The sequence below is a fragment of the Amborella trichopoda genome, chromosome 2 (genome assembly GCF_054954075.1).
Source record: "Amborella trichopoda isolate Santa Cruz 75 chromosome 2, AtrichopodaSantaCruz75HAP2 v2.0, whole genome shotgun sequence".
NCBI lineage: Eukaryota > Viridiplantae > Streptophyta > Magnoliopsida > Amborellales > Amborellaceae > Amborella > Amborella trichopoda.
Window position 1 is genome coordinate 34,368,091 of NC_142337.1, and position 27,683 is coordinate 34,395,773.

The following is a 27,683-nucleotide window of genomic DNA, read 5'->3' on the forward strand; positions in this document are numbered from 1 at the left end:
GGGAGGTGGCGATGATGTGGGAGAGTTGGAAGCGAGGAAGGAAGAGAGTGAGGTGGCTGAGATGAGAGCAGCAGAGGTGGAGAGAGATGTGGAGATGGGTAGAATAGATGACAAGTAGGTGGCTGCGATTGAGAAAGGCGGAGGTTGCTGAGAGAAGGGGAGGGGCTGCGATTGAGAGAAGAGGAGGTGGCTGAGCGTGGACAGCAAGTAGGTGGCAGTGAAGAAGAGAGGAGCAGGGGGCAGCAGCGGGATGGCTGAGATGGTCGTGTAGAGGATGGCAGTGTGGTGGTCATGGCTGGTATGGGCTGTGCACGATAGGGTGGAGGGCTCAGCAGCAAAGGCACAGCAGTGGAGGGCTCAGCGGTGAAGGCACGACAGTGAGAGAAGCGCACGGCAGTGGGAGAAGCGCACGGCAGTGGGAGAGGGCTCGGCGATGAAGGGAGGGCACGGCAGAGGTTGCTGCCGTGTGGGTTGAAAAGAGGCACAGCAGAGGTTGCTGCCATGTGGGTTGAAGAGAGTGCACGACAGAGGTTGCTGCCGTGTGGGTTGAAGGACAGAAGGGGGTGGACGTGAGGGACCACAAGGAAAGGAGAGAAGGTGAACGTGAGGGTGCGTGGCGGGAAAATGGACGTGCAGGGAGTAAATGAGAAAGTGAAGAAGAAACACGGACGACAGCTTATGCTGCCGTCCATAAAATTGAGGAGAGAGAAAGAGAGAAAGAAAAAGAAAGAGGGAAGAGAGAAAATGAATGAAGAGAGAGAAAGAGAGGAGAGCGAAAATGAATGAAGAGAGAGAAAGAGAGAAGAGCGAGAAAATGAATGAAGAGAGAAAGAGAGAAGAGAGAAAATGAATGAAGAGAGAGAAGAGAGAAAGAGAGAAGATGTTTGACTCGGCAGTCAAGCTGGCACAATGGCAAGACTGGCGCGGCGGCTGGTCTGACGCCGCAGCTAGAAGGGCACGGTGACTAGATCGACAGGACGGCTAGACTGCTCGGCAACAAGATTGACACAATTGTTGGTCTGGCGCAGCGGTTGGTTTGACGCGTCAGCTAGACAGGCATGACGGCTGGTCTGACGCTGCAGCTGGTCTGACACGACAGCTAGATGGACACGGTGACTAGACCGGCACGACGGCTAGACTGCTCGGCGACAAAACTGGCACATTGGCTGATCTGGCACAACGGCTGGTCTGACGCGGTAGCTAGACGGGCACGGTGACTAGACCTAGACTGCTCGGCGACAAGACTGGCACGACGGCAGGTCTGGCGCAGCGGCTGGTTTGACGTGGCAGCTAGATGGGCATGGTAACTAGACCGGCACGGCGGCTAGGCTGCTCGGCGACAAGATTGGCACGGCAGCACAAGGTTCAGCCTGCCCTCTAGTCAAGCAAGCAAAGGAGAGAAAGAGGAGAGAGACAGGAGAGAGAAAGAGAGAAAAAAAGAAGAGAGAGGAGAGAGAAAGAAGAGAGAGAAAGTCACCTTTAAGCCTAAGGGTATCCATTCAAAATTTCTCTCTCCTCTTTCTCTCTCTCAAACGTGACTCAACAATGAACAAAAGATAGAATTAATATGGAGCCAAAGTGGAGTTCTAGTATAATGCCATCACGTGATATATATAGAGTGGGTCCCAAACATGGGTGTTCAATCAAATTTTGACCTAATTGTTGAAAATTAACTAAGTAAATTAAAGAAATTCTAAAAAAACAGAGAAAAATAACGATTTGGCCCCTACACCAACAATTTGTGAAGTTCCAAATCAGTCCCTGTAATGGTCGTTCAATCGTGCAAGCTTTCCGTGGCTGATTCGAAGACTTTTTGGCTACCATCCGGTCAAAAGCATACTGTATTCTTGACAAGCTCGAGAAGACAGTCATTTTGGTATCCATTTCGAGCCATGGATCAAAGTTTTGGACCATGATCATGACGCGGCAAACATGGAAAAACGTGCAACTTTAGATTCAGGATTCAGCCCGTTTTTCAATGTTTTTCGTTGAGTTCTTTGTTGTAGCGTGACGAGCAAGTCGCCATGTTCATTATGCAAAAGAATGGCTTGATTTGGTGCCCAGATGACCGTTTTCCAAATTGAAAAACTTTGGTGGGAATCTAGATTCCGGTGGCTGGAATTTGCCGCTGTTCATCCCTAATTTTTAAGGAATCTAACCGTCCATCACGTGCAAGGTTTGACCTGGAGGAAGTTCTCGACCTTGTGGTCGTAACGGGTCCTATTTCGCGACGATCCGACCTCAAGCGTTGTGATGCAGGTGTTTGATCAAGAGGAAGTGCTGCTGGAAGTTTCCTGCTACTTTTGGAACTTCCAGCGAACTTCTCTCTTTGATTTCTTCTGGCTCGGGCTGTGTCATTATGTGTGCCACATATCAAATCGATCGGGTCGACGAGACGAACATGCTCCCAAAATTTGGGCTCGATCTGACCCGGGATGAGGAAGATACGGCCATGTAAAGTTTGCCTCCGAAATGGTGAAGCACAGTTTTCATTAATGGAAACTGGTTCACTGAGGGTGCACCATAATAGTGTACGACCTACCCATTTGGGTAAGTTGGCCATAACTTGCTCCAGAAGCCTCCAAATGCGTCGAAAATTGGTACGCGGGGGTTTTCGAACGTTCTGAATCCAACGGCGATGGTCTGGAGGCCATTTGACACTCCGATAATGGTGTTGTAGTTCAGAGTCTATTTTCAGCACGAAAGAGGCAAAATTTCCCAAAACTGTTTTGTCGTCTGTACTGCTTGTAACTCGTCGGATTGCGACAAAACTTGGCAGGTGTTCTTAGGAAACAGGTACGATCTTGAACCTTCTTGAGCCATTCTGAGATTGTCGAAAATTTCACTTCTGGATCAGGGCTTATTGACCTATGGCTTCCGTAGTCCAGTGGCATTTTGGTACCTGCGGATCTAGGTTTGCTCTCTCGTTATTCGCATCGAGGATACAAGTGATGGAAAATGACCTTAAACACTTTGTAGAGAGAGAAGTAATAGAGAGATGATGGAGCAAGATGACTTCACAATAGATGATTAAGGTGTCCCTTGCAAGGCTATGGATGCACCATTGGGCTCAAAGCATCTCTAAATGCTTAGTGAGAGAGAATGAGAATTGCATCATACCACTCTCTCCAACCCAACATCAATATATTTTTGGCTCCCCTTGCTTGAACAGATAGAAAGGGAAAGAGTGGAGGAGCTTTCAAGAAGACGTGGCTAAAAAGGGCCTAAGTAAAATATGATGTTTTGGTTATAAAGAAATAAGAGAAATAAAATAGTTTTATTTATTTACAACACTGCCTCTAAGGGCAATGAAGAAAACCCACTGTCCCCCACTGTTTTCGACATGGTTTTGGCATAATAAAACATCCATCCATTGAAGCAAGAAGGTCTATCGTGATCCCTTGAGCTGTACATCCTCAAGCACTCGATCTATCCACACATATAATCTACTCACTCAATGGCATCAACCACACTCTTTCCAACGCTCATCATAGTCGTGACGTATTGTATGATCATCAACCACTTCATGAACTTCATGCATGTGCTTCTAGATCCATATAATCTCTCCACCAGGTATCCATAAACAAATAATAGTGGATACCCTCTACTGTTATGTCATACATGCACCCATCATATGTGGTGCCATTTCATTAGTGCAGCGAGTCACCACAAAATCTCACAAAGAGATGCATCTCACTAAGAGATTCTCAATTGCCCTGATAACAACTAGCTCATCACTTCCCTCTAACTAAGGATAGTGGTAAAATGTGTGCAAATGCACACTAGCTGGCGGTGGTTCGTGGCTACATCTCTTCGAGCGATTTTCATCACATAATGAACCATTAACAATCAAATGACCTAACATTTTTACCATCGGAGGCTCAAACATATGCCACAAAGGCATGTAATATCACAAAAGCTATAATCATCACAGTGCCACATAGGCTATTAATGAAATCTCATAATCACAAAGACTTATCAACTGGCTCACAAATGCTTTAACATTCCACCAAGGCATCAATTATGACGATCTATTAATTCATCTAAGTCTCATGGCAGCCACACTCCTTTCAAATGCGTCAATGTTAATACCCTTTGTTAATGGATCAGCAACCATCAACTGTGTAGGGAGATAGCTAACTTCTACCTCATTATTTGCTGCAAATTCTCTTACGGAGTGATATTTTTTCTTAATATGCTTTGATTTGCCATGACACATTGGGTATTTTGAGATGACTATTGCTGCTTGATTATCACAATATATCATTGTAGGCTCGTGCCCATATTTGGCTAGTGGCATTTTACTAGGAAATTGCCTCTCTTGAAGCATGATACAATACAATATACTCAGCTTCCATAGTAGAGTGTGAGATATATTTTTGCTTCTTGCTACCCCATGAGATACATGTCCCACCAAAAGTGAATAACCATCCATATGTTGATCTATATTCAACAACATCACCTCCTAGATTAGCATCTCTATATCCCTTAAGGATTAGATCCTTAGTACCATAACATAAGCCATATTCATGTGTCCCTTTTAGATATCTAAATATTCTCATGACTAGTTTCCAATGCTCAATACCAGGATTGATCATGTATCTACTAGCAACCCACACTGCATAAGCTATATCAGGTCTAACACAATTCATTAAATAATTAGGTGACCCGCCTATGCATAAGGATAATCCTGCATGATTTCCTTCTCTTTATTAGTCGTAGGACATATTTCCTTTGTTAATTTACAACTTTTATCAATTGGGGTAGCCATGGGTTTAGAATTCTCCATTCTAAATTTCTTTAGTACGTTAAAAGTATATTGCTCTTGGTCAAGATATAATAATCTTTTATTTCTATTTCTAGTAACTTTAATTCCTAGAATATAGTCAACATGTCCCATATCTTTCATCTCAAATTTAGAGGACAACCACATTTTACATTCTTCAATGGCTTTTCCATCATTTCTTGTTATGATTATACAGTCTACATACTTGATCAAAATTAAATGAATACCCCCACTGTTCTTATTGTATACACAATAATCTGCAGTGATATTCTTAAATCCATATTATCTAAGTGTATATGAGAATATCAAATACCATTGTCTTGATGATTGTTTTAAACCATATAATGATTTAATTAACTTGTATACTTTATTTTCTTGACCTTCACATTCAAAACCTTTAGGTTGTGACATGTAAATTTCTTCTTCTAATTCTGCATTTAGAAATGCAATTTTAACATCCATTTGATGAATCTCAAAATCATAATGATTAGCTATGGCTAATATTATTCTAATGGAAGATTTTCTAGCTACAGGTGAAAAGGTCTCCTTCTAGTCAATGCCTTCTTTTTGACTAAACCCCTTCTCCACCAATCTTGCTTTATGCTATTTACACTTCTATCAGAATTAAGCTTCTTTGAATATACCCATTTACAACCAAGTGCCTTTCTATTTGTAGATAACTCTGCTAATACCTATGTTTCATTATTTATCAAAGACTTATATTTTGTCCTCCTAGCTTCCATCTAAGTCATTACTTCAGGTGAGCTAATAGCTTCCTTAAATTACATTGTGCTTCATTAACTTCATTATAGTATATATAATTATCTAAATAACTAGGTCTGTCAATCTTCCTAGTATTTCTTCTCGGCTCAAATGCTTTAGTGTAATCAATTTGAGAAGAGCTTCCTACATCAATTATGTTAGGATTTTGAGGTTCTTCTTCTTCCTCATTTTGTTCTAAAATTCTAGCTTCTTTTACCTTTGATGTTTCAACATCTTCAAAGAAGTAAGCATCTCTACTCTCTATAATTTTTTTAGATCTTCATTGTAAAATTTATAACTCATAGAGTCACTTGAGTATCCTACAAATATGCACTTTATAGTTTTGGGCCCTAGCTTATCCCTCTTCTCACGGGGAATATGAACATGTGCCATGGAGCCCCATACCTTGATATGGTCTAGGTTGGGTTTTCTACCAAACCAAAGCTCAAAGGGTGTTACATTAGTTGATTTGGAAGGCACTCTATTTAATATATATGTTGCCACCATGATAGCTTTTTTTGGGTAAGAGCGCCATAATAGCTTCTCCCCAAAATTGATATTCTAGACCGGCTTCTTGAATCATACAATTGACCATATCAATTAAAGTTCAATTCTTTCTCTCTGCCATTCCCTTTTTTTGAGGGGTGTAAGGCAAAGAGGTTTGCCTAACTATTCTATTGTTATTAGAAAACTCACTAAATTCATTGGATCTATATTCTCCGCCTCTATCACTTCTAAGAATCTTGATGTTTCTATTTAATTGGTTTTCAACTTCTAATTTATACCTTTTAAATTTGTCTAGTGCTTCATTTTATGAGAAATTAAGTAAGTATAAAAATTAATGAATTACTCACTTCCCCCTATACTTTTGGGTTTAGTTTTCCACATATCGGTATGAACAATTTCAAGTAGATTTTGAGCTCTTTTACATTTAGGAAATGGTTTTCTATTCATTTTTCCTTTTAAGCAAGTTTCACATTTGAAATATTCCTTTTTTAGATAAGGGATAACATTTTGTCTCATTAATCTATTTAATTTCTCATAACCAATATGACCAAGCCTTCTATGCCGTATATTAAAATACTCATCATAAGAAAATGGCCTTTTCATTCCATTATCAAGATCAAGTTTGTACATATTGCCAACCATTGTGGCCTTTACAACAAAAGCATCATTTTGCTTGATAATCAGCCTTAACTACATTACGCAAGCCCCACACCTACCTATAGATAGAGTCAAAGTACAAAAGTGGTTGCGGGAACCAGAGTGAGTCTCAATGCTTGCATCACTCCTATATCATGAGAAAAAAAAACGGAAAGGCTCCTTCCGAGCAAAGGGAAGCCTTCCCTCGATCGAACAGAAGCCTAAAGTAGCAACAAGCGCAGTCCCACCCGATCACGAAGGGTTTCGAAGTGTTGTTAAATCGATCCGGCACATCAAGGTAGTTCTCCGATCATTAAGGTCTTTAGAATGATAGTAAGGGCAATTCAATCTTGGAATACGCTACTCCTTTTGACTACTGCAACACACTTCTATGGATCACTCGTGGGACGGATGGAACTTTTGAAACATTGTTTTGATTGATTTTCTCTTTCGGGGGGAAAAATTGAATCGAGATGCAGGTACCAACTGGATTGAATGGAGTGGATAGAATTGACTGACAATCGGAATATATCAAAAGATAATAGGGAGGTTGACGGAAGTGGAAAGACACTAAGGGAGAGTCCTTTCTTTTTTGAATCGTCGAAATTGTACGACGATCAGGCCTTCTTGTTCCAGGCGTACGACCCGGAGACGTAATTTCAATCTTCCGGCCTTTGGTAGTAGTAAAAAAAGAAAGGGCCTCACCGTTTAAGAAGTAATCATAGAAACGAAGGAACCCACTATATTATTTAAGTTAATTTATCCTTCTTTACTATAAGAGTTGAAATGACTGGATAACACTAAACTAAAGAAAGTGTTGGACGATTGGGATTTGATACATTGCGGGCGGTCACGGTGGTTAATTAGGTGAAGGTACGGAAAGAGAGGCTCGAACTAGAATGGACTCCCCCCTTCCCTATTGATCATACAACAAATGAACGTGGCGTAATATTTCCATCCCTTACATAAATATCACCCCCACCCCTATCAATCCTACAGAGAGAAACTAAATTCTTTATCATATCCGGAGCATACAAAACATCATTAAGAGTTAAATTGTCACAGGATGGGAGTGGAAGCTTAATTGTCCCTTCTCCAAGAATGTTAATACTAGACGAGTTGCCTATAAAGAGTTTCCCAGCGCCATTGCCCTTTTCTTTGAACTCCACCATATTGTTCATTGTGTTTTTTTGATGTGCCTAGTAGCTTTGGAGTCCACCCACCATTCATCGGGGGAGCTCACCATCAATGACTCTTCAACCACAAAGGAGAAGTCCTTGGAGCCACTACTTTGTCCAACATTCTTCTTCTTGGGTTCCCTACAAAATTTAACAATATGACCAAACTTGTTATAATTATAGCACTTCTTGAACTTGTAGGAATTTTTAAGATGGAGAGGCTTCTTAGCATTCTTATTAGGAACTTAGTTATCATTTTTCTTAGCCATTGCTAAATAAGCTTGGTTTTTAGCTCTTTCATCCTTCTCTTTAACTTTATCATTCTCTTCCATCCTGAAATGTCCTCTAAGGTCATCCTAGGTATGAATTGTACCATTTTGGTGCAAGTTCTCTTTCAAAGCTTTCCAAGAATTAGGAAGGTTTTCAATAATTTTCATGATTTGTTGGTGCTCACTTATGGGCTCACCATAACTAGCAAGTTGATTAGCCATAATATTTATAAAGCTCACATTTAGCAACATAATTATCATTGGTGTGCCTCTTTTCGATTGCAACCCATAAGTCCTTGGCATTAGCATACGTTTCAAATACTTTGTGCAACCTATCACTCAAACAATTTAAGATAGCACCTCTATATGAAAAATCATCATTTTTCCACTTCAAATATGTTTGCCTCTCTTTAAGAGTAGAGTCATCGTCGGGTTCACTAGGTTTCTATTCATTAATCACATACAACAATTCCATACTATGAAGCAAGAAAAATAATTTTGTTTTCCATAAAGAAAAATTAGATCCATCATGCTTCTCTATTTTTACCAATTCTGAAAGTATGCTTCTCGTATCCAACCAGAGCTCTGATACCAAATGTTAGGATCGATTAAAGTGGGCTACGAATATGGATTAATATGCAATCAAATTTAGACCAAGATCACACTTTAAATCCCACTTGAATATATAGTCGAACACTTCACAAGCATATTCTTCAATCACATAATAAACCTAGGCATGTATCTACAATAAGTGTTTGCTCAAATCATCAACTTGAATCCTCAATTTAATATGATCAATTTCATACTCTATTTTAGTCAAGAATCATAACAAGATGAGAAAATATAAAGCATGGAATGAACTCACCAAAGTGCTCAAGTTAGGGCTTGTAGAGAACAAGTATATCCACTTTTAGAGCATCACAAGCAATCCTAACCTTGTTGAAAATTTGAATAAAAAAGATATTAGTAGCTTTGTAGAGATAGAAAAGTAATAGAGAGATGATGGTGTAAGATGGCTTCACAATAGATGATTAGGGTGTCCCTTGCAAGGCTATGGATGCACCATTGAGCTCAAGGTACCCTCTAAATGCTTAGTGAGAAAGAGAGGGAACAGGGATGTTGAGAGAGAATGAAAAGTGCATCATACCACTCTTGCCAAACCCTACCTCAATATATTTTTGGCCCCCCTTGCTTCAACAGATAGAAAGGGAAAGAGTGGAGGTGCTTTCAAGAAGACTTGACTAAAAAGGGCCCAAGTAAGATATGATGTTTTGGTTATAAGGAAATAAGAGAAATAAAATAATTTTATTTATTTTCAAAACTGCTCCTAAGGGCAATGGAGAAAACCCATTGTTAACACATATGAGAGAAGAGACAAATCTACAAGGAGAGATAAAGTTGGAGAGGTCCCGTATCATGAGAAGACCCGTGTTGATTTTCTTTTACAGGAACATGGAGTTGCTTTGATTTTGTTTTTATTCAATGGGGTGACCATGGTTCTTGGTGCTGATATGAACCCATAGAGCTCTTTGAGGAAGGTGGTTTTAGGGTCATTGCTATTTTCCAAATTTGTTTTGGAGTAGGTCTTTTTAGTGACAACAATACAAGTCTTTCACGGTATGGTAAGCTTCTTCTCGTTTCTCTCGAACGGCTTAAAGATGGTGAAGTTATTCTTTTGGTTAAAGCTTCAATAGAGATGGTGAAGTTATTCTTTTGGTTAAAGCTCCAAATTTCTTTTGATTCCAATGGGCGCTCTCTTGTAGTTCTGGTCAGAGGCTATAATTGCCATAAAGGGCCCATTTATTAGAATCAAATTTGTGAACAGCTAAAGCTGGAGCTTGGTTTTGACCTAGTTTTAGCGAGTTCTCTTCTTATGGTGCATTATAATGGTGAGTTGGAAAAAGATGACTTAATAGGTTTAAACTTTTAAACACAGAGGTTTAACCACATGTGGTGAAGTGGTTTCAAATATGGGAAAAAATGACCTTTGTGAAATAGCGCTCAAGTTCTATCCTCTGGTGAATTTGGACCCCATCTGGGAGATCTTCTCCCAGATGCAAACCTAAACATCTTTAGTTGGAAGCGATGCTTCTTTTTTAATGAAGGCTTATGACTTTGAACTCCAAGTCAACAATGTGGTGAAGGCTTATGACTTTGAACTCCAAGTCAGCAATGTGTTCCCCACTGTATATGCCAAATGGATGACCATCGGAGGTGCATCCCAGTTGTTTAATCTCATGCTTTGCAAATAACACTTGCGTGGAGATGTAGGCTTCACCACCAGCTAAGGGAGGATGATGGTGATCAATAGCTGACTCCGAGGAGAAGTTCTTTCCAACCCGGGAAGTATGATGCAAATCGCATCCGGGACGTTTAGGAGTAGGGCTAGTTTGAATTTATTTTATTTTATTTTTATAGGGATGACCTTAGACTTGTTTATTTATTTTCATGATTGGTGGTATTAATTTTCAGGGATGTCCAAGTAGTGGTTAAGAAGGGATTTTCATTTTATGTCATGGACAAATCTAAAGGTTTATAGTTTCTTTAAGATTGGCATGCAAGGCTTACCTGGTTTCTTGGATTTGATGGTCCTATTTTAATGGGAATTGTTAGCTAAGTTAGAAAGAGAATAATGGGTAGAGAAGACAGTACATGAGATCCATAAAAGGAGGGAGTTTCATTCCTTAGAAGAGAAGTGTCTTGGGCTTAAATTGTTGTGGCAAGAAATTCACATGAGGTAGAGTGAGAAATCCTAGAAAAGTGGATCTAGGGTGAGAAAAAATAGAAGAGTTAGAGAATGAAGGGGATAGGTGGTACATGATTCAGAGAGGAGGGGGAATATTTGCCTATTTTTTTTTTATGTGCATAAAAAGAGATATATTTTTTGGATTTTATTTTATTTTGTTTTTTATTTTACGTTATTTGTATTAAGAAAAAGTGGGATGCCCCCTTTGGAGAGAGACTTGGTATTTTTTCTAGGGATTTTTTTTTTCCATGAAAGAATAAAGTGCTTCTTCTCATCCTTGGCTTGATTTACAGCCATTACGTGATTTACAGCCATAGTCATTCTCATTTTGTTGTTGATTTGTTTTTATCTCAAGATCGAAAAGAAGGTTGGAGGTGGGATTTAATTTCCTGGGCTCCTTTCGCATAAGAAGGAATTGCTTAGTGTACTGATAATATTTCCTAAGTTTCAACTTGAATAAATATGCATATATATACCTGGAGCGTCCCTAACGGGCATTGTTCTACCTCCAAAATCTAGATCCCATGCTCCAAAGCAGGGATCTCATCCGGAGCCCTTTTTTTTTGGAGGGAGCTCACTCCTTTTTCCCAGAATCTCGATTCCCTAATCATAGGGACTTGGATCCTTCCCAATCATGGTGGTCAAATCTCTCTATTTGTGGATTTTGATCCTCATCATGTTGGAATCTCAATCCCTGGATTAAGGGATCTCGATCCCTATGTTTGTGAATCTTCATCCATATCAAGATCTCGATCCCTATATTTGTGGATCTCCATCCTTTTTTTGTATTGATCCCAAACTTCACGAATTAAATTACTTAGATTGCTACTAGGGTTGTAAAATGCATAAACCATATCAATAATTTAAATAATTAAAGCATTTAAAACAATGGGAAGAGGGAGCCCCGTTTGTTGCATAATGTGATCTAATTTCCGTGAGCAATGGGACTGCAATCTTTTATATTTATGAATCGAGGATAATTTATACGGATCGCGGTCCGTGGGTATTTGAGGTCGAGATCCCATGAGAAGTGGGGGAGGCGGCCCTTGCGAAATGGTTTCTAGATCCCATGAGTAGCGGGAGCGCAAATGTTTATATATGGGATCTAGCTCAGGGCTAGATAAGTTGTACGGATCTTGATCCCGGACTAAGAAATGATTATGTTAGCCCACTAGCTGATGGAATAGTGTAAGCCTAACACCCCAGATTAAATCTGGGCCAATCTGATGTTCATAATTGTGTTTCGTATTTGAATTTTAATCTTCTTTCTAAATATCCAAATCACTTGAAATTCGACGTGTCCACTCTGCTCATCAATTTATTCTTTGTGAATATTTTTTTGATATTTTTATTAGGTTCATCTATTATTCAAGAGTATGTGCTCAAAATTTCAAGTGAATCGGATTTGTAAAAAAAATAAAATAAATTCAAATTCAAATACGAAATGCAATCATGACCACTGGATCGGTCCAGATTCAATCTGGGTCGTTGGGTATTTACTGTGATTGTCAGCTAGTGGACTGACCTCAGACTCTCCATATAGGTGAGTTTCTGGTCAACAGTTGGTGGCTCCATGACAATAACAGAGTGGAATCCCAAATGGGAATTATTTACTAATATATTCTAGTAAGTTGCTTTTAGAACGGAATATAAATGTCTGCCACACATTAATCAAACACATGAAACTAAACCAAGGCTCTAATGTCTTGGTTGTAGCAATCTTGCTACCTTCTTGACTAGGCAAGCACTTCTCCACTCTTTTGACAGGAATATAAACGTCTACCACACTGATAAAACACATGAAACTAAACAGGGCTCTAATATCTTGATTGTAGCAGTCTTGCTATCTTCTTGATTAGGCAATCACTTCTCCACATCCATTCATGTAAATGGCTCCGTTATTAGTTACTTCTCCACTTCCGTTAATGTAAATGGCTCCATTATTAGTCCCCGTTTCTTTGAACTGCTCTTCAGTTACCCCTGCACGCAAATTACCAATAATTAAATTCAAAATGGCAATGATCAAAATAAATCGAAACAGTTTAAAGTGGCGTAAATTGAACTATTGCTATCTCTAAAGTAGTAGTGGTGTTCATTTGCGTTGACAAATTCATGAGTTTGGTAAGATTTCAACCTTTGGTCAAAGCATGATTTGGAATATCATTATTTCCAGTCAGCACCTATATGCTGATTGGCTGCTTTTAAAATAAACTTTGGGTGGAATATAATCTGATTTCAGACTAAAATCTAAGAAATGTTTTTTGTCATATTTGTAGTGGCAATTTTCTTCAAGTTGAAGACCGAAGTGCTATTGAAATTCCACATATCAGCCATCTATTTTGCGCAATAGAAAAAAACAAATTTCCTTATGAGAAATTCATTGTTGCGAAATTTAGTTTGAGATTCAAAAAGCGAAGGAAAGTAAAACTATTCTTTGAGCTGGTGGGATACTTGCCTTTGCCCATGGCTGCAGTTGCGGAAATACCACCTTGAACTGTCTTGAGCACCGTGTCATAATAATTAGCACCAGACCACTTCTGATGCGCAAGTGTATCAACCCCATTGTTTCTCTCCTCCCTCTGAATCCTTTCCACATAAGCACGCATCCCCCTCCTTGCGAAATCCTTGGCAAAAGTGTCAATGACTAGGGCATTTGCATGGAACCCAGCAAGAGTTATGAACTGCCAACAGTAGCCCAACTTCGCAATCTGTGGTATGAAATCCCTCATCTGTGCGTCAGTCATCCCTGATGCATCCCAATTGAAAGAAGGAGAGAGGTTATAAGCAAGCATTATTTCTGGGTGCAACGACTTAATCCCTTGTGAAAACTTGGTGCACTCAACCAAGTCAGGGCTTGAGGTCTCCATCCATATGAGGTCAGCATGAGGGGCAAAGGCCCATCCCCTAACTACAGCCGCCATAACTGAGCCCTTGAACCTGTAAAATCCTTCTCGGGTCCTTGGCAAATCCCAGTCCCAGAACAGGTCTGTCAACCCCAACCCCTCCGCTATCTCTCGAGCCTTCTCGTTAGAGAGGCAGTTATTGTAGCCCGAGGCCCTCTCCCACTCATTCAATCTCCTTCTCCTTTCTTCCTCTCCAATATTCAACCTGTTTATCACATTCATGACACATTCAGAGAAAGTCATGAGGCTGGCCTTAGCTAACCACTCGTCTTCTATGATTTGTAGCTCCAAGCCAGTTTTCCCGGCAGCCATGGCCTCTGCAAGGAGAGTGGCCAAGGCCTTCCCCATAAGATCAGGGTTTGTGACCCCCAATATGAACTGGTGATCCCTTGAGTCCATGTTCGTTTGGATGAGGTTGGCAGCCACTGCATCAGTGCGAGCCACGAGCACAGTTTCAACCCCCATTATGTCGAACTGGAGCCTGGCAGCCACAAGCCTATTTATGTGCTCTCCTACTGAGACCAACACCTTCCCTGCCATGTGGCCACATTTTTTGGTCACAGATGCTTGGTCCTCAAGGTGGACCCCACCTGCGCCCCTCTCCACGAAGAGCTTGCAAAGCTTCACCGTGGCGGTGGCCCCACCAAACCCAGTATCTCCATCTGCTATCATAGGCTTCAAGTAATCTATGTAAGGGGTCCTAGCCCTCTCTTCTTTGTTCATGTTCATACGAGCCTCCCTTTGCTTCCTATCATGATATAGTTGAGCGAAGAAGAGGTGTTCAACTTTGTTGGGGACGGTATCATAGGGGTAGTCAGCTAAGTCGGGGCCAGGCTCATTGGTTGAGGTGTGGGTGGAAGAGCACTGCCACCCAGACACGTACACAGTGTCCAGGTACTTGGCCATCATGGTTACTTGGACTGGGTCTAGGGCACCGAAGGTCCTCGAGGCTGTCTTGTTTGCTTGGTGGGTTTTTAGAGTTTGCCAAAGCTTCTTGGCGAGCTCATTTGATACATAGGTCTGTCTCAGGCTCCCTCGCAATGCCACAACCTCTCTTGCAGTGTAAGGGCGGCGGGTCAGCCGGAACCTCTCAGTGCTCCACCATGCCTGCACCTCAGCAATTTCTGCCTCGAACCTCCTCTCCTCCTCCGTCATCTGGCAACCATTTCGAAACACAGAAATTGAAAGAATCATCTTCCATGTAAGAATCATCTCATCTACACTCATGCATATGTGCGTGTGTATACATGATCCTATGTTTTAACATATGGAAAACATGGTCATTAGGACCATCACATCCTATTCAGATGCATTTGTGTTTTTATCACTTTAGTATGCAGTGTGGTACTTAAAATCTTTCAAATTTAGTACACTATTACAGCTAGCACAGAGTTCAATGCATGGCTTTAGAACAAGCGGATACGATCTAACAGGAGTATACATAGTTTATGATTCTTGACTGCTACATGAGGAAACCCAATTGGTGAAATCAATGAATTTGTTTCTGAATCTCGTCATTGTTGGTTTGCAATGAGAAAATTGTCGGTTGATCTCTCAAGGTGCGAAAAGACCTTGATTGAGCTACAGCCATGACTATTTTCTTGTCTAATCGAAGCAATTGACATAGACCTCTTTCCTAGCTTAACATCACATGAGAGAGAGAGAGAGAGAGGGTAAAGAAAAAGAAGCAAAACAGAGAAGTTAGGGAAGGTCCTGAGAATGCTGCCGCCATGGTTGGAACTACTGTGTCAGAAAGAAGAACGGCAAGGATTTAAATAGATGATGTGTATAATACAGGTTCTCTTTCTGTGTGGCCAATTTATAGCAGGAGGACCACTAAGTTGTGGATAGATAAATCTGGATCAATATGACATCTCTTTTTTTTTCGAGAATGGAAACAATTATAGAGAAGCTTCTTCTTTCTTTCTTATTATCATCTAAATTTCTTTTATTAATAAATGGAAATTGCTTTTTGAGATTCAAATATGCTGCAGTCATGGGGGATGGGCTCTTTTCTTTTTAAAAAGGGTGGATTTTAACTGCGGATGATTAATGCGTGTCTGTTAATGCTTTAGATTGGATCAATGGTGATTAAATGAGTTTTTTTTGCTATTTTTGGACAGGAGGATAGACACTAGCCGTGTTTCAGACCTTTGATTTCTCTATATTTGGAAAAGCCATTCCAGTCAGTATTTTTTGCCACTTGATTGATATTTCCTTGTGAAAACAATGATTTCCCTTGTTAACTCTTTATTATTATTATTATTATTATTATTTTAATTATTTTAGTAAACTATGAAATTGCCTCTACTTTAATATAGTTTTCTGATTCTTTGGGACCTGGAAGATCATGAAGAAGAACCAGAGAGAGTATTAAACTGTAAGATAACAGTCAAAAACAAAAAAAAGAAAGTATTTTCACATGCAAAATTGCAGTTGAGGGAGAGAGTATTTTCTCCCCAGCATCATCGAAATGACAGATACTGGCCAAAACAGAGAAAAAAATGGAAATGAGGGTGACGCGTGCGTGGGTTTTTTTCGTTTAGACGCGCTCCTTTTAATGATTGGAATTGAACCAGCCTCATCCAAGGGCCAAAATTGAATTTTGTTTTTTATTTTCAATTTTAATTTAAAAATATTATTAATATGAAACTTAGCCTATAGATTCATTTTCATAAGTAGACTTGAATTAAAATACTAAAGAATTGAAAAAAAAACTTTTACGGATACTTTGGTATATTTTTGAGTAATTTTGTTGTGGTTATATTAAAGAAAATACACTTCTTCCCTCAAATTCGGATAAATAACTTATTTAAATTAAAAAGAAAATGAGTCAAATTTTTGGCCGTTGGAGGTAAGTATTGTGAAATCTCAACCATTGGAAGGGTTTCATCCATCCACATCATATATATATATATATATATATATATATATATATATATATATATATATATATATATATATATATATATATATGGGTGTGGTTTCTATAAGGTTGCAACCTTAAACAATCTAATAAGGCGCACCTTAAAATTTTATCGTAACATGTAACTTTGTTGTAAAAAATCTTTAGTATTATCTAAAAATCTATTTTCATACCTAATTTGAAATTTTTAAATTTCAAAAATGGTTAAAATCAGGTAGATCTATAAATACATGAAAATTTTGAAAATGGATGGTCTAGATAATGTGTTGCAAGATGCACTATTTTCGGGACTCAAACATTTTTTTTTCATATTCATACGTCTCGATGTCGAGAACGAGATGATCGATTAGAGGGTTTTTTTAACATTAAAACAACATTTACGGTAGATTTTTTAGGTGCATATGTGATTCTACATTTTAAGGTTGCAATCTTATATAAACTTTATATATATATATATATATATATATATATATATATATATATATATATATATATATATATATGGGCAATGATTTTATGCAATTGTATAGTAATATGATGCAACAATATTCAAAAACCATGTTAGGGCTTTTTGTTTGATACAAAATTTAAAATATACACTCTTTTCATTCTAATGAACAATTACAAAAAATAAAAATTTGAAAATACAATTTAGAAAGTATTTTTGTTAGTCCAATTAATATAGGCAGTCCATTTTGATAAGATGCTTAGATCTAGGCCTTGGAAAGACTTTTTCTTTTCCAATTTTGTTAGATGGCTTTACTATCATTAGATGAACAATGTTAAAAAAGAAAAAAATGATTTTGAGTTTGTAAAGGCTAAGTTTTTGGAATTCACCAAATGAATGGTCTAGATTTGTTGTTGGAGAGGCTTTTTTTTTACCATATCTAGGGTTCAAATTGAAGTTTTTTTTTTTTGGATTGATTATTGAGATGAAGGGAGTGTGTGTGCAAAATTTTGAGTTATACAAATACTACAAACATGGTTTTTTAGAAGTGTGGTTGCATCATACTGTGATACGACCATTGCATTATATCATTGCCATATATGAAGGACCCAATATAGATTGTGACCTAGGTGATAGGTTGCAACGTTAAACAATCCACCAATTAAGGCGCACCTCCAAATTGTATCACATGTAATTATACATTTTAAGGTTGCAACCTTAGGATATGGTTACCATGTGGACTTACTTGCATAGTCAGTTGCCTCACCCACCGTCCAACTTTGTTAGATGCCTGCCAATTTTGTTGGAGGTTAGGTGTGGTCAAGTTCATGTCTATATATATATATATATTTCCTCTGTCTAGAGAGAATTTTTCTGATGCACCATTGAAGTTGAGAGAGGAAGGGAGAGAATATTAGTGTAGTGCATCATGGAAGTTGGTGAATGGTCTTCTAAGCAGAAAGGTGATCTCATTACCTTTTCAGGGTAGGGCTTAGCTCGGGGGAAGTCGAACTGGTGAAGGAGCGATATCCGCACTGTGGGCCTCTACTATACTCCCCAATCTCCGGAATGGATGGGAGTTCCATCCAAGCCCTCTTTTTTATAGACATAAGGAGCAACCACCGGCCTGACCTAATTTTTGTATTATAAGGTTTATGATTGATGCGCAGTCAGCTTCCATCTCCATAATAAACAATGATGGAGACCCGACAGCTACTGTTTATTGAAAATGAATAAAAAAATGAATAGGAGGTAAAAGTAGGGGAATATTATAGATACCATTTGTACTTTCTTAGGTATCCTCGCCCCCCAATATTTATATTAGATACCATTTGAATTAGGTATCCTCTCCCCCAGTAATTTTTATCACATTATTAGTTCCGACATTGTTTTTCTTTACATCTACCCCTCCCTTTCAAAAAAAAAAACGTAAAAATGTCAATTTGTTTGGATTAAAATACCCTTCATTTTAACCATGTTTCCAAAACATGATACCCATATGTGTCGGTCTAGCACAAAAATGTGGTGGACTAGCATAAGTTAAATATAGAGTGGGTTCGACATAAAAAAATTGTTGGATCAGCTTTGTAGAAGTTGTGCTAGTCCGGAACAAAAATGTGTTGTACTGATACAAGTTGAATATAGACTATATAAGTTGTGCCGGTCCGATACAACTTCGAGAGAGTGGAAAATTTGGCAAAAAAGAGAGGGTATTTTAGTTTTAAAAAGTTAACTTTTATACTTGGGGTAGTTGCAAAAAAAGAAAAGAAAAGAAAAAAGGTGTTGGTATAAAAAATGTTTTTAAGGAGAGGCCTTGTGTTTTTTTTTTCTTTCTTGGGTTGGGTGGGGCGAGCACGCCTAGAAAGTGCAAATTGTGGGGCATCTATAATTTCCCCTACAAGTACCATTCGACCCTCGAGCCTTATATCAACAAGTAAGTATGGTTATCATCGTCATCATCATTCGAGCTTTATCTCAACTATTTGGGGTCGGTTACACAAATCTTATTCTTATTCCGCTCTATTAAGAGTCATGTCTTTAGTCAGATTTCATGATATTCTATATGATGTCCATTTCCTATAAGGTCAGGGATTTCCCTCGAATTTGCCCCTGACTTTATAATGTAGTGGCTGATTTTAGAAAGTTAAATGTGAGAAGAAAAATGATTTTCTATTTAACACTCTAATCTTAATGCACTAAATTGTTTTTTGCAAGGTTTTAAAAAGCTGATAGGTGACTCCAATCATCCATATGCAAAACTGGGTTAGATCGCCAGTCCCGATTGGAATGGCCGGATCTAGTTTGAAATTATTTTAAAAAAATACTAAAAATCCTTTAAAATATTGTGCTTTAATATTTTAAATTTTTTTCGAGGGTAGTACATTATGTACTTTTATTATTTTACAAAAATACATGAAAAATGAGACATTGTTTCTTGTCTAAGTGTATACTAACATTAATTTTGATACTATTTTTAAATTAATTTTGATATATGACTTTTACAACTGATATTATTTTTGTAATTTCGTTCAGTACAATTAAGTTTGTCACATTATCAAAATGTCCTAAATTCTTAAAGAATCTCAACCCTGAGTTAATTTATAAATTTTCAACAAATTTTTTGAGAAAATATTTTTATGAAATAAAACTTAAAAATTAAATTCTAAAGGCCACTATTGGTTTTGTAAAATGATTGAAGCCCTTTAATCATACTTTCAACTTATTTTTCCTCCAAAAAAACTACACATGAGCTATGTAAAGGTGACCATACAGTAAATTCTCTCTACCTAATAAGTTAAGAGTAAATATTCTCTATCTAATAATTGAGAGAGAGTAGAAACAAATCCCAGTGTTAGTTAGTGAGAGAGAGAAAGAACTAATGCAAGCGTTGGTTTTTAAGTCAACTACTAATTGAGTTCCAAAGTCTACACTATAGAGAGAGAGAGAGAGAAAGAGAGAGAGAGGTCATAATTCGTTCCACATTGTAAATGTGGGGAAGGAAAGGAAAACCCAGCCACTTTAAAAAATTGACTCATGCCTTTGCAACGTGAATTATACAGGAGGCCATCCTTTTTACATGTGTCGGTTTGGATTTTTAAAATAAGACTAGAGAGAGAGAGAGAGAGAGTTGATAATTAGTTCCAAATTGTAAATGTGGGGAAGGAAAGGAAAACCAAGCGGCTTTAAAAAATTGACTCATGCCTTTGCAATGTGAATTATGCAGGAGGCCATCCTTTTTACATGTGTCGGTTGGATTTTAAAAGTAAGACCAGAGAGAGAGAGAGAGAGAGAGAGAGAGAGAGAGAGAGAGAGAGAGAGAGAGAGAGAGAGAGAGAGAGAGAGTTGATAATTAGTTCCACATTGTAAATGTGGGCAAGGAATTTGCAACGTGAAGTATGGAGGAGGCCATCCTTTTTACATGTGTCGGTTGGATTTTAAAAATAAGACTTCCATGTGGAGGAGATCGATGGGGCCTAGCAGGTTTTTAAAATATAAAAAGTTATTAACTAAGACAAACTAGAAATTTATTGAAGAAAGCATATTAGCTAACAATCAGGGATTCTACAGTAGCGAATCGGCAATTTACCTTTTTTTTCCTGAAGTTGTATATTTACTGTATACTTTTTGTATTCTCATGTCAGTCTCCAATGCCTATTTCCTGTGACAGTCTGGAATAATCCTTCCAATGTGTGAAGAATTTTCAGTGGTAGAATATTGTTGAGAAGATGGTGGCCAACATCTGAAGGATGCAAGTAGCATAGGTTATGTAAAATGATATGCAATCCCTACACACAAACAATACTAAGGTGCTCTGTTTGAAAGCAAGACTTGAAGCTCAGTTTTACATGGGTGAGTTTTTATTGGTTACTTCAATGCGGAGGACAGGTACCTACCCGTTTTTCAAATATTCTAGGAGTTAGGTTTTTTTTAAGGTGTTAGTAGGGTGGTGTCAATAGGAATGAAAGCTACAACGTGGTGATTGAGGTGTGGGGGTGCTACCACCACGACCCAACCCGTAAAGATGGAAGTGCTCAGCACTCATAAAATTTCCAAAATTTCAACTGAATATATAATATCTAGGTAAGTTTCTAGTGAACAATTGGTGGCTCAGTGAGAATAATAGAGAGTGAAATCCCAATTGGAAATTATTTATTAAATTATTCTAGTAAGCTGCATTTGAGAAGGAATATAAATGTCTGCCACCCATCGATAAAACACGTGAAATTAAACCAAGGCTCTACTATCTTGGTTTTAACAGTCTTGCTACATTCTTGACTTGGCAATCACTTCTCCACTTCCATTCATGTCAATAGCTCTGGTATTTCCCCATGTTTCTTTGAACTGCTCTTCAGTTACCCCTGCATGCAACTTACCAATAATTAAATAAAAAATGGCAATGATCAGAATAAATAAAAACAGTTTGAAGTGGCGTAAATAGCACAATTGCTGTCTCTGAAGTAGCAGTGGTGTTCGCTTCTGTAGACAAATTGAAGTCAAAGCATGATTTGGCTTCTCATATTTCCAGTCAGCACCCATGTGCTGATTAACCGTTTTAAATTGAACTTTGGATGGAATTTGATCTTATTTCTGACTGAAATTTGAATAAAAGTTCCTAGAGCATATTTGTAGTGTCAATCTTCTTCAAATTTAAGACTACTGAAATTTCACATATCAGCCATCTAATTTTTGCAATTGAAAAAAAAAATCCTTTTAAGAAATTAATTATACTGAAATTTAGTTTGATATTCAAGAAGAAGAGGAAATAAAACTATTCTTTGAGCTGGTGGGATACTTGCCTTTGCCCATGGCTGCAGTCGAAGACATACCGCCTTGAACTGTCTTGAGCACCCTGTCATAATAATTAGCACCAGACCACTTCTGATGCGCAAGTGTATCAACCCCATTGTTTCTCTCCTCCCTCTGAATCCTTTCCACATAAGTAAGCATCCCCCTCCTTGCGAAATCCTTGGCAAAAGTGTCAATGACTAGTGCATTTGCATGGAACCCAGCAAGGGTTATGAACTGCCAACAGTAGCCCAACCTCGCAATCTGAGGTATAAAATCCCTCATCTGTGCATCAGTCATTCCTGATGCATCCCAATTGAAAGAAGGAGAGAGGTTGTAAGCAAACATTATTTCAGGGTGCACCGACTTAACCCCTTGTGCAAACTTGGTGCACTCAACCAAGTCAGGGCTTGAGGTCTCCATCCATATGAGGTCAGCATGAGGGGCAAAGGCCCATCCCCTAACGACTGCCGCCATTACTGAGCCCTTGAACCTATAAAATCCTTCTCGGGTCCTCGGCAAATCCCAGTCCCAATACAAGTCTTTCAACCCGAACCCCGTGGCTATTTCTCTAGCCTTCTCGTTAGAGAGGCAATTATTGTAACCTGAGAGCTTCTCCCACTCATTCAATCTCCACCGCTTTTCTCCCTCTCCAATATTCAACCTGTTTATCGCATTCATGACACATTCAGAGAAAGTTATGAGGCCGGCCTTAGCCAACCACTCGTCTTCTATGGCTTGTAGCTCCAAGCCATTTTTCCCAGCAGCCATGGCCTCTACTAGGAGAGTGGCCAAGGCCCTCCCCTTAAGATTAGGGTTTGTGACCCCCAATATGAATTGGTGATCCCTTGAGTCCACATTAGTTTGGATGAGGTTGGCGGCCACCGCATCGGTGCGTGCTACGAGCACAGTCTCAACCCCCATTATGTCAAATTGGAGCCTGGCGGCCACAAGCCGGTTAATGTGCTCTCCGATTGAGACCAACACCTTCCCTGCCATATGGCCACATTTTTTGGTCATAGATGATTGGTCCTCAATATGGACCCCGGCTGCGCCCCTTTCCACGAAGAGCTTGCAAAGCTTAACCGTGGCGGTGGCCCCACCGAACCCAGTATCTCCATCTGCTATTATAGGCTTCAAATAATCTACGTAAGGGGTCCTAGCCCTCTCTTCTCGACTCATGTTCATACGAGCCTCATTTTGCTTCCTATCATGATATTGTTGAGCAAAGAAGAGGTGTTCAACTTTGTTGGGAACTGTATCATAGGGGTAGTCCGCTAAGTCGGGCCCAGGCTCATTGGTTGAGGTGTGGGTGGAGGAGCATTGCCACCCAGACACGTACACAGTGTCCAAGTATTTGGCCATCATGGTTACTTGGACCGGATCTAGGGCACCGAAGGTCCTCGAGGTTGTCTTGTTTGCTTGGTGGGTTTTTAGGGTTCGCCAAAGCTTCTTGGCAAGCTCATTTGATGCATAGCTCTGTCTCAGGCTCCCTCGCAATGCCACCACCTCTCTGGCAGTGTAGGGTCGGCGAGTCAGCCGGAACCTCTCAGAGCTCCACCATGACTGCACGTCAGCGACTTCTGCCCCAAACCTCCCTTCCTCGTCCATCATCTAGCAATCATTTCAAAATTAGGATTATTTACCAATTTACGTACTTGAAAGGATCATCTTGCTTGTGAGAATCATCGTGCATGTGCGTGCTCTATGCTCATGCACATGTGGGGTGTATACATTGTCCTATGTTTTAACATGGTCATTAGGATATCACATCCATTGAAATGATGAATTGTAATGGCGAGGGGATGTAACTTGTTTATGAGGTAATTGGTGATAAACAGTGCATCTGCTGTTGGAATAAGTTGGGTGAAATACAGGCACACAGTAGCGCTTTTTGTGTACTAAAAATAAGTGTGCTTAAAATGGATTGTCCTCAAGATATAGGAAGACATAAGGTATCAAATTAGCTTATAAGTTCTATGCACGTCAACCAGAAGCCTACAGTTTGCACGAGAGTATTATAATAGGAGAGAGAGAGAGAAGTTCAATTTAGAGAGAAATAAAATTAGTTAGAGAGAGAGAATACGGAAGAGTGAAAGCAAGAGAAAAAGAGTGTAAAACATAATTTTTGTTTGGGTAGTTAACAAAAGTCTCAAATTAGATTTTAAGTTCTATGCACATGAACCAGAAGCCTACATTATATACGAGAGTAGTGTAATAGTAGAGAGAGAGAGGAATTTCAAATTAGAGAATGAGAGAAACTTGGGTAGAGAGATACAGTACAGGAGAGTGAAAGTGAGAGAAAAAGAAAGTAAAAAGTGAGAAAAACAATCCTTTTGATAAAGTAGTGAACTATGGTGCCTTACTAACCCAACAATCACCTTCCAACTAAAGTAGCCAATGTCATGCCTCCGCATGCTTCGCGGCACTCTCACTTTTATTCTATGAACATGATATATGATAATACTCTCACATAAATATCACTCAATACCCATTCAAATCTTCAATGTGGGGTTAAAACCCACTACTTTATCTCTCAAAATTATTAAAAGATTAGGAAGCCTACATTAAACCTTATATTACTTTGAAATATAACAAAGTATTTTACGCAGCTAAAGTACTAGCATCTCCATCACTATCCATCATTTGGGTGGTCTACGAATTTACATAGACCCTAGATTACTTATTATAAGTTCTCATATATGTATATTGGACTTCTACTATGAACTATATGATCGTGCTTAGGGTCATCATTGTCTAGATCTTTCATGAAATTGTACGTACCATTGCTCTCTAACCTATTAATTTGATGATGCTAACACTTTTTTTTTTGGATAATTCAGTGGGGAAGACTGGCCCACCCATTTTCTCAGATAGATTATGGAGAACTTTTTTTTTTAAGTTGTCAGTGGGTGTTGTCAGCAAGATTGAAAACCACAACGTGGTAACTAGGTATGGAGGTGCTGCCATCATGACCCAGCCTCTTTACTATGATGCTGACACTCATGACCATAGAGAAACAACGATCATACCAATTGCTTTCCCTATCAACATGAATTTGTGGTTTGATCGTTATAGAATGCAATATGGCATTTAAAAATCTTTCAAATTTAGTTCATTGTAAAAACTAGCAAAGAGTTTAATGCATGGCTTTAGAACAAGCAAATACGATCTAAAAGGACTATACATACATAGGGAACTGGGCTGAGGTCGTGGTGGTAGCACCACCGAGTCTCAGACATTGGTCTAGGTTCCATTCCTACTAACGCATTTGAAACCACTAACTATTTCTAAACCGATAACCTGCTTATTACAATGAGAGAATTGTCCGGTGGTTTCTCAAGGTGTGAAAAGCCCTTGATTGAGACAACCTTGACTATTTTCTTGTCTAATTGAAGCAATTGACTTGGACATTTCTCCTAGCTTAAAAAAAAATTCTATTTTCTTGTCTAATTGAAGCAATTGACATAGACCTTTCTCCTAGCTTAAAAAAATTACATGAGAGACAAAAAAAAAATAGAAAGAGAGAGAAGCGGAGGGGGTAGAAAAATAAGCAAAACAAAGAAGTTAGGCTTTTCTTGGGCTCACCAGGGAAGGTCCTGAGAATGCTGCAGCCATGGTTGGAACTACTGTGTGTTAGAAAGGAGAAAGGAAAGGATTTTAAATAGAAGATGATGTGTATAATGGAGGCTCTCTTTCTGTGTGCCCAATTTATAACAGGAGGACCACTGAGGTGTCTGGATAGACATAACATCTGTTTTTTCCAACGAAAGAAACAAACAAAGATACAGAAGCTTCTTCCTTCCTTCTTATTATCATCTAAATTTTTTTTTTTCATAAATGAAAATTGCTTTTTGAGATCTAAATCTGTTGCAGTCATGGGGATGGGCTCTTTTCTTATTGAAAAGGGTGGGGTGGATTTTAACGGCAGATGATTAACTCGTGTCTGTTACAATGCTTTAGATTGGATCACTGGTGAATAAGTGACATCAGCTTTTTCCTATTTTTGGACAGGAGGATAGACACTTGCCGTGCTCTATATTTGGAAAAGCCATTGCAGTCAGTATTTTCGGCTACTTTATTAATATTCCTTATGAAAATGCTGAATTTCCATGGCAACTGCTTAGTATTCGTTTTTTCCATTATTTTTAGTGAACTGTGAGAATCCGGTAGCTTAAAACAGTTTTCTGGGGACCTGAATCGTTGAAAAACTATGTGAAGATTATGAATAAGAACGAAGAGAGAGAAAGAGACAGAGAGATTTAAATAAGAAATACTTAACCGAATAAAAAAAGGAGAAAAATAGAAAGCGAGAGTGATGGAGAATAGTATTTTTCATGAACCCGTGAAGTGAAGGAACAGAGTATGTTTTGTTTTTAGTAAGTCTCTCCTACAAGGGATTCTTAATTTTCGTGACAAGACATTTAATTGGAGAAGGGGACTCTCTCATTTTTATAAAGTGGTGTTGAAAATAATATATTATACTTTGAAACTTATAGGAAAGGATCTTGGGCTTAATTGGTTAGCGCTTGACGATATGAAATGCTATGTCCTATGCTCAATTCAATTCTTACAAAAGGGTAGGGCTCTAAATCTTGCAAAGGGCAGGGGCCCTCTCCTAACTTACTCATCCAATCCTAAGGATAAATATCCTTAATTCGAGCCAAATTAGGAAAGATGCTGGCCTCTATAGAGAAAATGATAAATATCCTTAATTTGTACTTTCTAGGCATCTTCTTCTTAATATTTGTGATACCAAATTATTAACCTCAATACTTTTTTTTTTTTTTTTGGGGATTATATACAAGGGAAAGGTTTCTATACTTCTCCTACAACATAGAAGATCTATGCTTTCCTTACCATCCAGCCATCCAATTTTGTTAAAGTGGGCCACGCACTGTTTGATTTTAGATCCGACGTTTCAGGGTATTTTATTTTTAACTTCCTCCAAAAAAACTATTATAAATAATTTTGATAAAATATAGTGACCAAAATACACTTGAAACTTTTGGTGGTTATTTTGGTTATTTTATTTTTTAAAAACTATTTTTTATATTTTTTATATGTACAATTTTATTAGAGGATTGGACGCTCAAAATTTGGTGTCAAAATATTTTATGGAAAAAACTAAAAATAAAATAGTGTAGAGACATGACATTGTGATTTGGGCCATCTTAACCCTCAATTCAAAATGGACGGTTGGATTTGGGAAAGTATATAATTTTTATGTTGCATCTTTGGTCCAAAGTAGTCACACTTACTTACAACCATCCGATGTGAATATTATTTTTTTTGTTTTTTTTGGGGTAAGTCAGTAGGGGAGAAAGCCCCCTACCCATTTTTCATTAATAAGTAAGAAATAAAAAGTTTGCAGCTCAGTACCGTAAAACCCTAGAGCAAGGCACCTGTGCCAAATCATGACTTAAAGCAAGACAAGTAAAATCCGGCGGACGAGAACGTCAAACAGTAGCTCTTTGATAAGATGTAGCCCTCTTTGCAAGAATATCAGCCACCATATTGGCTTCACAAAAGATGTGGGACATGGACTACCCACACTTACAGAGACGTTATCGACAAGTTACTGCCACCGTATGTAACTTTCATAGCGGTCGCCAGCGTTCCGATGTGAAATTTTATAGCTTGAATGTATCACAAAGTTTGACAAAATTTCTTTTGAACTTTGAGCTTGGTCAATGGAATAAATGCAATCACCCAATTTCACATCTACCAGTCAAGA

General features: G+C 38.6%; 2 protein-coding genes and 1 long non-coding RNA gene across 7 annotated transcripts in view; 1 reads left to right on the forward strand and 2 right to left on the reverse strand.

The window, feature by feature from the left end:
* The window catches only part of LOC110008082 (uncharacterized), a 52,182-nt gene extending 31,335 nt beyond the window's left edge, over positions 1–20,847 (forward strand). For 2 of the 4 annotated variants that reach the window (XR_002282586.2, XR_016050549.1), the window contains one exon: positions 15,911–16,077. This is a non-coding gene — a long non-coding RNA (uncharacterized LOC110008082). Of the gene's footprint in view, positions 1–15,910; positions 16,078–18,144; positions 19,098–20,828 lie in introns of those variants that run through there. The other 2 variants (XR_002282591.2, XR_016050548.1) reach the window with 2 other exon arrangements.
* On the reverse strand, positions 12,470–18,284 carry LOC18421613 (isocitrate lyase). 2 transcript variants are annotated; one of them, XM_020673290.2, is made up of 4 exons: positions 18,137–18,270; positions 17,907–17,951; positions 13,340–14,942; positions 12,470–12,864 (listed from the first exon to the last, which is right to left on the reverse strand). In XM_020673290.2, the coding sequence occupies exons 2-4, from the start codon at positions 17,910–17,912 to the stop codon at positions 12,740–12,742; spliced, it is 1,734 nt and encodes a 577-aa protein (XP_020528949.1). In that variant the 5' UTR covers positions 17,913–17,951; positions 18,137–18,270; the 3' UTR covers positions 12,470–12,739. The 2 variants fall into 2 exon arrangements, with proteins under 2 accessions (XP_020528949.1, XP_006826488.1); XM_006826425.4 differs by lacking the exon at positions 17,907–17,951 and having other exon boundaries at positions 18,137–18,284.
* A 436-nt stretch (positions 20,848–21,283) lies between the features above and the next one.
* On the reverse strand, positions 21,284–25,628 carry LOC18421648 (isocitrate lyase). The gene is made up of 3 exons (XM_006826426.4): positions 25,535–25,628; positions 21,958–23,560; positions 21,284–21,519 (listed from the first exon to the last, which is right to left on the reverse strand). The coding sequence occupies exons 1-3, from the start codon at positions 25,562–25,564 to the stop codon at positions 21,425–21,427; spliced, it is 1,728 nt and encodes a 575-aa protein (XP_006826489.2). The 5' UTR covers positions 25,565–25,628; the 3' UTR covers positions 21,284–21,424.
* Between the last annotated feature and the right edge of the window lie 2,055 nt (positions 25,629–27,683).

Coding starts and splice junctions, on each gene's coding strand:
- LOC18421648 (XM_006826426.4), bottom strand. CDS start 25,564: ATGGCTGCAGCATTCTCAGGACCTTCCCTG. Junction 23,561..25,534: donor CATTCTCAGGACCTTCCCTG/GTGAGCCCAAGA, acceptor AATGATTGCTAG/ATGATGGACGAGGAAGGGAG. Junction 21,520..21,957: donor GACTGCAGCCATGGGCAAAG/GCAAGTATCCCA, acceptor AGTTGCATGCAG/GGGTAACTGAAGAGCAGTTC.
- LOC18421613 (XM_020673290.2), bottom strand. Junction 12,865..13,339: donor AACTGCAGCCATGGGCAAAG/GCAAGTATCCCA, acceptor ATTTGCGTGCAG/GGGTAACTGAAGAGCAGTTC.